The sequence below is a fragment of the Orycteropus afer genome, unplaced genomic scaffold (assembly GCF_000298275.1).
Source record: "Orycteropus afer afer isolate SDZICR_OR568_19922 unplaced genomic scaffold, OryAfe1.0 scaffold00530, whole genome shotgun sequence".
Lineage (NCBI taxonomy): Eukaryota > Metazoa > Chordata > Mammalia > Tubulidentata > Orycteropodidae > Orycteropus > Orycteropus afer.
The window spans coordinates 1454820-1465464 of NW_006922117.1; the positions used below are offsets into that span (position 1 = coordinate 1454820).

A 10645-nucleotide genomic window follows, 5' to 3' on the forward strand; every position below is an offset into this window, starting at 1 on the left:
TTTCAGCATTCTCCGCCAGCACCACAACTCAAAAGCATCAACTCTTCTTCGGTCTTCCTTATTCATTGTCCAGCTCTCACATGCATACCAGGCAATTGGAAATATCATGGCTTGTGTCAGGCGCACCTTAGTCCTCAAGGAGATATCCTTGCTCCTCAGCACTTGAAACAGTTCCTTCGCAGTTTACTTTCCCAATGCTAGCTTTAGTAACTTTATATTTTCTGTTAAAGATTCCAGGTTCCTTAGCCTGTCATTTGAAACTTTCAAAAGACTGAATTTTACTTATGTCTGAATTTAATAAGTATAGCTATAATTTTACACTTATTTATCAAATGCTATATGGAGTACATTATATAGTCTATCTTATTTAATACTTGAAACAAATCCCAGTACAAATATTATCATCTTTATTTATTGAAGAGGAAATGATGTTCTTATTTATGCATCTCACTGTTTCAACTTTGCCACCCCCATCTTCCCCAGTTTATTTTATGAATTATCCATGCCAATTAATATAAAATATACTTTCTTTTTTTCCCCCCTAAAGCATGATGTGTGTTCAAAACCTCCATAGATTTTCTCATCTTATTCTTGTATTTTCTAGCTTGTGTATCTTTTCATTTCAATTTCTAGAATCACCTGGGGACATAAAATATAGCTTTCTGAGTCCTACTACTAGCATTTCTGATTTACTAGATCAGAGTAAGGCCACAGAATTTGCATTTTTAGCAAATTTCTGGGTGATGTTGATCTATGTGGTATTTTCAATTGCCTCATATGTGTGTGAGAGCTGGATAATGAATAAGGAAGACCGAAGAAGAGTAGATGCTTTTGAATTGTGGTGCTAGTGAAGAATGCTGAAAGTACCATAGATTGCTAAAAGAACTAACAAATCAGTCCTGGAAGAAGTGCAGCCGGAATGCTCCTTGGAAGTGAGAATGGCTCTACTTTGTCTCACCTACTTTGGTCATGTTGTAAGGAAGAACCATTTCCTGGAGAAGGATGTCATGTTTGGTAAAGTGGAAGGTCAACAAAAGAGGGAAAGTCCTTCAACAAGATGGAGTGACACAGTGGCTACAATGATGGCTCAGGTATAGCCAGGATCGAGCTGGCACAGAACTCAGCAGTGTTTCGTTCTGCTGGACATGGGGTCGCTATGAGTCAGAGACGACTCAACAGCACCTAACATCAACAACACCTTTGATCTATGTGTTTGGGAACACACTCTGAGAATCATATTTTGTATATTTATCCAAATTTTGCGTCCTTGAAAGTTTAGTACAAACCCCGTGCCTTCCACTGTATGTTTCTGTTACCACCACAACCGTAAGTAAACATCTTTCCCTCTAATATTATATTGCATTTACCATCTTCAAAATTATTTTATTTTTCATATCTGTCTTTATAGGTCGGAAGTGTTGTACAGTTTCATTGTAAAAAAGGACATCTTCTCCAAGGCTCTACAACACGCACTTGTCTTCCTGACCTCTCATGGAGTGGAATTCAGCCTGAATGCATACGTAAGTACTCTGGGTAACAAATTCTACTTATTATGAGTCAGAATTTATATGAAATATTTCCCCACCAAGTGTGGAAACAAAATTATATTTATATAATGGATGTGTCTAGTTGATTTCTTTTTACTTAAAAAAAGAAAACAAAAACCTAAACTCAAACTCACTAATATCAAGTCAATTTAACTCATACAGACGCTATAGAACAGAGCAGAACTGCTCCATAGAGTTTCCAAAATCTGTTCAGTCTTTATGATAGCATATTGATTCATCTTTCTCCCTAGGGGTGGCTGGTGGGTTCCAACCACCAACCTTTTGGTTAGCAGCTAAATGTTTTAACCACTGTGCTACCCATGAGCCTTGATTTCTCCTTAGATTATAATAGACCATATTTCATGTTTGCTATTTTAGTACTTTATCACAAGCCCATGGAGAGTCAGAATGCATGAGACAGTTTTTTTTTTTTTTTTAAACTTTTTACTTTCGTGAAGCTCCTATGATTGTGTGTGATTATGTTGTGTTTTATTTGGTCATCTGGTAACTTTACCTGATGATCCATGTTTAAATTTGCATCTATTTAGATGAAGTACTCTGGAATGCAGGCAGGGAATGTTAGGAATCTTTTATCACATGGGAAACCCTTAGAGAATCTGAGGAAATCCAGAAATGGTGAAAGGAACTATGAATGGATACCTTGACTCAAACTATGAATACTGTTTTTCAGGATTTTCTGGAGCCTTTAAGTATGTACTAACCCCAGCTTGAAAATGCTTGCTATACAGATTACATCAAAACAAAGACCAAGGTCACAAAATAGTTTGCTCTGACTCCTAATTAGAAATACATTTGGCTGATGAGTTACTAATATCTTCTCTCCCTTTTCTTCTCTCTTTATATCTCCTCCTTAGCTTTTGAATTTTGAGTCTCATAGGAGAAAATAATAATAAAAAAAGGAATAAACCAAAAGAAGAAACATAAGTCAGGAAAGCATCTAACTTTTAGGATTTGCTAGAGCCTAACCTGGTCCTGTAATCTTACTCTAGCCCTTTTCAGAACCAGACCCCTATGGACAAGCCCCTAAAAGCAGAAGGATATTCCCCTGAGAAGTCATGCTACATGTCTGATTGACTTTTATGTAAACAAGGCATAAATCTTTAAGACATAATTCCTTAGAGTGTATAATTTAGAACAGCTGTGTGGGATGCAACTAGGTATTTCATAGTAAACCAAAGTTATTTGATGACCTACATTTAGGAAGAGATGATTTAAATAAAGTCAAACAGCTTCTGTTACTGTGAAGCATCTTGGAATTTCTAATATGTGCCTTATGTGGGAATTATGAAAGCAGGTTAGTCAGACTATCTGAGTTTATCCTTATAAGTATTATTCAATGAAAGTTACATTAATTGACTAAATTATACTAAATAGAAACCATGTTACACTGTGTTTAGCAAACAATATTCAAAATAATAGCCATTATTTAGTTTTGTGACTCTCCATTAAGAATAGATAGATAGATAAGTAGATAGATATAACTTTTTTTTTTTTTTCCTGCAAGCACATTTGTGTACAGAATACTTTGTCTTCAGAGACCTTCTATAAGGATCTATATTCCTGGAATAAATGATCAGAAATATTATTTTCTTTGAAAGAAAGGTCTTTTGAATGAGAAAAAAAAAAAAAAAAAAAAGATCTTTATGAGGTACAAAACCAGTGAACTGAGGGGCAGGACCAGGAAGCACAATAGTAGTAGTATGGTGGAATTAAAGGAAAGAATAAGGAGGAGAAGGAATTACGGAAAAAGAAGACTCAAAATTGGATAAATGAAATGGTACCTCTGGCTTATAGATAGACCCAAAATATTCCCCAAAAATTCAATATGTGAAAACAAATTATTAAATTGTATAAACTACCTTATGAAATATTAGTATAAAAACAATATAATTAACTGTGGTTTTATTTAATCTTAGAAAACATTTTTTAATTTAAAATGAATATAATAAAATAACAAATCATATACTAATGTTTCCTCAGCTAGTATAAAGGAACTCTGGTGGTGCAGTGCCTAAGGCATGTGACTGCTAACCAGAAGGTTGGTGGTTCAAACCCCCAGCCACTCCAGGGAAGGAAGATGGAGCAATCTATTTCCATAAAGCTATACCACCTTGGAAACCCAATGGGGGTGTCAGTGTGTCAGAATCAACTTGATGACAGGGGGTTCAGCTGGTATAGGAGACCCGAACTTGGCAAACATTGAAATGTTTCTTTTTTGCAGAATTTTTTAGAGCCTTTAAAATGTCCATGTTATAAAACTTCAATGACCAAAAAACTCTGAGCTTTATACTGATTTATTCACTCTTTAGGGATTGCAGACTGTTCATTGTGATTATCTAAAATAATGATATAGTACACGTTTCTGAGATTAACTATCCACAATAATTAAGTCTTTTTGTCTCAGCCCTCCTATTGATATCTACTACTGTTTCATAAATGATAGCTTAAGACATGATAAAGCATGGAAATTAATATATACATTTAAATTGATATATTTTCCCTGGTTCATTAGAATACTTGTTACAAGGTGTATTTATATAAAGGAATTAAAACACTTCTGAAAATATATTATAAATCCTATCTCATTTTTTCTTCAAATCTCTATAAAACAATTAACTCTGTTCTCTTTTCTGAACACAGCCCATAGCTGTAAACAGCCAGAAACACCTTCTCATGCAAATGTAGTAGGAATGGACCTTCCATCTCATGGGTATACACTAATTTACACCTGCCAGCATGGCTTCTTCTTAGCAGGTGGAACAGAACATAGAGTGTGTAGATCTGATAATACTTGGTCTGGAAAAGTTCCCATTTGTGAAGGTAAGTTTTCTCTATAGTAGCTTTTAGCAGAAGAGATTGTGCTATGCAAGCCTCCCTCTGATGCAAGAGAGTATATCTCAATACAGATTAGTTTAAGAGCAAAGGAATGTTGTTGACCACACCAAGAGTCAGAGTAATGTAGATACTTCTAGATTCAGAGTTACAGAAATGTTATTTGTGTCTTTTATACCTTTTTTTCTCATGCTATACTTCTTCCTCTTGCCTTTATTCCTTATTCTGGTCCTCTCCTTAAGGCAGGGAACATTGCTGTCCTCATCCCTTGCTTTATACTTTTCTAGCATCACAATGCTAGTAGAATGATTATTTTCCAAAACTCAATCAGTCAGCATTTTTCAGGACTCTGATTGTCACAGCTTTGAACTAAGCCCATCTTCCTCTGAGCCAGGATGATAAGATATTTTGACAAAATCTAGGTGAAACGTTCATTCTTGTTACCACTGGGACAAGATAATCCCCATCTGGAGCAGGTGTAATGGGCTTAAACTGAAAAAAAAAAAAAAAAAAAACCAACTCACAGCCTTCGAGTTGGATCTGAATCATAGGGACCCCTCCTAGTGTTTCTGAGGTGGAATCACTATGGAAGTAGATTGCCCACTTTTTCTTCTGAGGAGTGGATGGTGGGTTTGAACCTCCAGCCTTCTGGTTAGCAGTCAAAGGCCTTAGGCACTACACCACCAGAGCTTCTGTAATGGGCTTATCAAAAGGAAAAAGATTGCAACAGAAGTATCCCCTCAGCTCTTGGCTTGACTGCTTTGATGTAGGTTTATGCATATAGAACAAGAAACAGGAACTCAAGGGGATAAGGCAGAATCCACCCTCTTATCACACTGGGTTACAATGAGCATAATTATGAAGGAGGAGTGCTGAGTTGGGATAAGATGCTGTGATGATTAGAATGTTCTTGAGAGAACTGCATATCACAATAAAACTGATCAATCATCCTAATTTGTTCATGTATATATGGGTGTGTGTGAGTGTGTATTATTAATTATATTAATTTTTGTAAATATTTTCATTTCTTTTCCTAGCTGGTTCTAAAATATTGGTGAAAGATCCCAGACCTGCATTAGGAACACCCAGCCCAAAGCTAAGTGGTCAGTAATTTAATCTGTTTTTCTAGGACTTCTAAAACTGATCTACTTTTTCCTAAACAAAGTGACTTTTATAATAAAAGATATTTGAGTCTGGGAAAATTATGAGTCTGACTGTCTTGACATTGGGATTTGATAATTTGCATGATAAGATACTGAATTTAATGCAATGCTGTACTGTGATATGTTAATATTCCAAAAATATTTTTATAGTTTTCTCTATTAAATTGTTCTTTGAGTGTATATGTAAATAATAAGATAAATATTTGTATTCATAAAGCTTTGTGTTTGTAAATACAAATAATGACAGTAATGTTATTTAAAATATGAAGTTAAAATAAGAAATGAGATGTTATCTAAAATTTTTCATTATAAAGTTTTTTAAACTGAGTCAACCGTATATTTATATGAAAATGAGAGAAAAGGTTAGCAACTTCTAGCACTTGTCTGGTGGTGCAGTGGTTAAGGCATTTGGCTGCTAACCCAAAGGTCAGTGGTTCAAACCCAACAGCCACTCTATCATAGAAAGATGTGGCAGTCTGCTTCAGTAAAGATGTACACCCTTGGAAAGCCAAAGGGAGTTGCTATGATTTGGAATCAATTCAATGGCAGACTTTGGCAGTAAGAAGTGTCCAGTGTATTTTTAATTGATTATCTGTGATAAAAGCAAATTTAATGACCTAGCATAGTGAATAAAAACATGGGCTTTAAAGTCCTATAAACTTGTAATTCTCATAAGCTCCCTTGTAGTGACTTTGAACAAATTATTTTATATATCTAGATATCTTAGCCTCTATTTTAGGAGCTCTGGTAGCATAGTGCCTAAGGCTTTTGACTCTTAACCAGAAGGCTGGTTGTTCAAACCCACAAGGCACTCCTCAGATGGAAGATTGGGCAATCTACTTCCTTAGTGATACCACCTCGGAAACCCAAGTAGGGGTCACTATGAGTTGGATCCGATTTGATGGCAGTGAGTTGAGCCTCTATTTATTTACTTACACAACCAGGTTAATGATTAGATAATTATATCATCAGCTTCAGTAAACTATTGTGTGGTGAATATAAATCATTTAGTGAAATGTCCTACACTGGGCTTGATGAATAGGCTCAAATGTAGTAAAAATTATGAAGATGGCTCAGGACTGGGCAGTGTTATGTTCTGTTGTACACAGGGTCGTTCACTATGAGTTGAAACCAACTTAATGTCACCTAACAACAACAGAATAGAGCTTGACCTATAGAAAGTGTTCCATACCTGAGAGCCACTTTTATTTTCCTTTTTTTTTTTTTTTAGCACCACTTAGCATATTATTTATATAACAAAAATGAAAAGCTACAAAAAAAATTAAATGCTTAGCATCTAACCTTTACCTTGGAAATAATATTTAGCCAGCTATGTTGGGCCAAAAATAGTGTCAGCAATCTAATTCTTGTTGGCCTTATGCATTTTTAGTGCTCAGGGTATAAAACTGAAATGACCAAAAAACTCTGAGACTTACATGGATCTATTCAACACTCAATGATTACAGACTGAATGCCTTAAAGGCATTCAATGAGTATGTAAACATAAGAAGGAAGGCTGAGCAATGAAAATTATAATGGCAATAAGTGTTTAACATTTTCCAAGGTGGATGATCTATAGGGAAGTAGATGGTGTTCTTAATAGCTCCAACACATCAAATATGTACCTAGACTCTCCTGGGCAAAATATGAACAATAGCCTCTCAAAATATACATCAAAACAAACCAAAATAATAATAAAAATAATTAAAAAGTATATGAAAGAGCTAAATAACACAATTACTAAGCTTGACCATTTATCCATATAAAAATATCTGCATCACACAATTATAGAATATGTATTTTCCTGAAGGTTCATAAACAAAAAAAAAAACTCACTGCCATCAAGTTGTTTCCGACAAATAATGACCCCTCCGAGGTAGTATCACTATGGAAGTAATCTCCCAATCTTCCTTCAGAACATCTAAAATGTTTGATCATGTTAAGTAATACATAAATCATCACACATTTCAAAGTTAGACCTGATTTCTCATGATGATGAAATTAAAAACTAATTTGAAAATTAGGACAACTGTTGATATATCTTTTTTGAAACCTATGAAGCAAAGGTTAAACTCAAACATGTCTTGGACAAAGGGATCATCACCATTGTCTTCATCCTTTACATTGGCATCCATAGCATTTATAGTTGAATGGCACATTGGAGTTTACAAAGGATTGCCAAAGATACAACCACATTTAAATCTCAAAATGGACTTACCCTTACTGTTTGCCCATTGTTGATGTAACGCAAGTGTCTGCTTCAGCCATCCTATCATGAGTTCCATTGCTTAATTATGTCTGGGAAAGGTGGAGGGAGGTGGGATGTGCTGGAGCTGTTAGGGAGACTCAGCATAGACAGTTCTGTGTGTTCTGCCTCACTCAATGGCATTATGTTGGGAGTTTGAAATCTGCCATTATTGGGAGTGTTTATACCATAGGAACAATGCTACAAATGCTACAAATCAGGGTTGGTTGGTTTTTCCTTGCAGAGCCTTTTGTTAAGTATTTCCTGCCACATCACTGGTTAATCATGGTGGACTCTGCTTCTACTGCTGCTGCCACCTACTATTTTCCATTGTTATTTGCTCCTTTGGCAAGTGTTCTCTTTCATCTCCTTCAACTAACACTCCTTATTTTCCCTAAACCAGCATCAGCACAAGGTCATTAGGTGTAGCCTGTTTTCATTAATGTTCTGAGGGTTGCAAAGAGTAGTCATAATATAAACAAAAAACAAACTCACTGCCATCGATTCAATTCTGACTCATAGTGACCCCATTGGGTTTTCAAGGCTGTAAATCTGTACAGAAGCAGACTGCTTCATCTTTCTTCTGTGGAGTGGCTGGTGGGTTTGAACCACTGACCTTCTGGTTAGCAGTAAATGCCTTATCCACTACACCACCAGGCTAAAAAAAAAAAAAAAAAAAAAAAAAAAAAAAACCAGCAACATTTACTTATCGTGTGCCTATTACTTTTTGTTAGAACATCTCCCTAAAAGTACTATACCGTTTTAATACCGGCCAATTTAGCTTCTTACTTCTTACTGCAAACTTTTCTGTCTCTCTCTCTCTCTCTCTTTTCTTTTCTTTTTTACCACTTTGTCGTTGCATTTATTCAATCAATGCAAGTTCGAGATCTTAAGTTGTGTTTTCTGCCTCGGGCAATGTTTTCAGTATTTCCTAAGTTCTTGGTCCTCGCCATCTCTACTCAGTTTTGTCAACTTGCCTTCATATGAAGTCATACATGGTGGTGACTGACACAAGAATATGTCAGTATAATGCCCCAAATGCCTGCAGAAATTGTACATCCTATGCTTTAAAAACACCTGACGTCTCTACTTTTATCATTTAAAATAGCGAGGTTATTCTTTAACTTTTTTGACATTTTCACAATTCACTGTTCAATTAAACTTAAAAGCAGAAACCACAAGAATACACAGAAGCATATGGGATAGACCAGAGCTCTGAGACACATCAGACCCCTTACTGCATCAGGCAGATGTGCCAAAGGACTTTTGGTACCAAATTAAATATATATGTGTATATGTTTTTGTTTCCTGAGATCTTTTTTCTTTTAAGAGCATGTTTTACATTCAATGTTACACGTACATTTAGTTTTGTTCTGCATTTACCATGTCCAACACTAACCCAGTCTCCTCCCCTCCCTACACTGTAACCCTCCCCTGTGCTCCTTATATTTATGCACTCCTGTTTGTCCTTCATTTCCTCAACTTGAATGTTGGTCCTCTGGTGCCCCGTGGTGTATTGCTCTATGGGATATATCACCATAGAGTATGTGGGTGTGTCAGCGTGGGTTGAGTGATCAGCGTGTACATCTTGTTAACTATTGGGCTGAGAGCCCACCCCTGGGGATGTGTTTTATTCCAGGTGCAGAATGTATTCCAGCGCCATAGTATTGGAGGTCTCACCAGATTTCATCTGACCAGTAATTCTGGTTCTTATTGAGTTTTTGGATTTTGTTCCACAGTTTCCCTCCCACTCTACCCAGGATCTCCAGATTTGATCTTTTCCTGAGTGGCTGGCATTGGTAGCCAGGCCCCATCTAGTTCTTGTGGTCTTGAGTGACATTGTGTCCTAGGGCTGATTGCTTCCAAATGCCTTTTTTTTTGTTGTTGCCTTCTTTGCTTCCGATGCTAGGAGAATGTTAGCTGCATCTTTGATGGCTGCTTGAAAGCTTTTAAGACCCCAGTCACTACTCACCAAAGTAGGATGTGGAGCAAGGCTTTATCACTGGTGTCTGTGCAAGATTACCCTCAGCTGAATCTATCCTTGGTCTAGAGTATACTTCTGTTCACTGACCCCTGTCTGATCATCTCAGGTATTTATGTGTTTATCTATAGCCTGGTGTTTGGTGCTAATGGCAATGCAGTATTGTGGACACATTGGTTGGTATTAGCATCTGTCGTCTATCTCTTTTGTGCACAATCCCGTGTCCTCCCATTTCCCAATGTTATCATGGTGGTCATAGATCCTTCCTGTATATCCCTCCCCCTACCCATGTCAGCGTGTAGACCCCAACTCTACTTTTGTTAACCAAAAGCGCTTTAAGGTGCTTGTCAGAACAAAGACATTTTACACAAACACTGACACATTTTTAGAAAAGGTTCTTTCCATATAAACAGTGCATAAATGGGTAGTTTCTGGTCTGGGAAGGATACCAATAGGAAGCTGATTTGGAGGTCACAGAGCCTGGGCTATGGATTTTTCATTACCCTAACTACAGGCCAACTAATTATGTATTTTATTAGCAAGTAATTAGTGAGTTTACATACTCCACAATTTCCCTAATTTATCTAAAAAATGATAATGATGATTGATGATGATGATGGTAGCAGCTAACACTTGGCTCAACACTTCACATTCATTATGCCATTTTATCTTCCTAACAACCTTATGTTAATCTTGTTAAACAATGAGGAAATTCAGGCTTAGAGTTCAGTAATTCAGGCAAAATCTTACAGTTTACTAAGCATCAAGGAGAGACTGAAATTCAAGCAATTTAACTCCAGAGCCTGTATTCTAAAACTTTCTGCTATTTTACTTGTTGAACTTGTTGTTATGTGCC

The 10645-nt window shown here is 36.3% G+C and overlaps 1 protein-coding gene across 1 annotated transcript in view; it reads left to right on the top strand.

Annotated features, from left to right (window-relative positions):
• Positions 1-10645, top strand: part of CSMD3 (CUB and Sushi multiple domains 3) — a gene marked incomplete at its 5' end in the record, with an annotated part of 1439134 nt that overhangs the window by 1413196 nt on the left and 15293 nt on the right. Inside the window, 3 exons of the mRNA XM_007955674.2 lie at positions 1409-1520; positions 4209-4388; positions 5438-5503. Coding sequence (XP_007953865.2) covers positions 1409-1520; positions 4209-4388; positions 5438-5503 — 358 coding nt within the window. The remainder of the gene's footprint in view (positions 1-1408; positions 1521-4208; positions 4389-5437; positions 5504-10645) is intronic.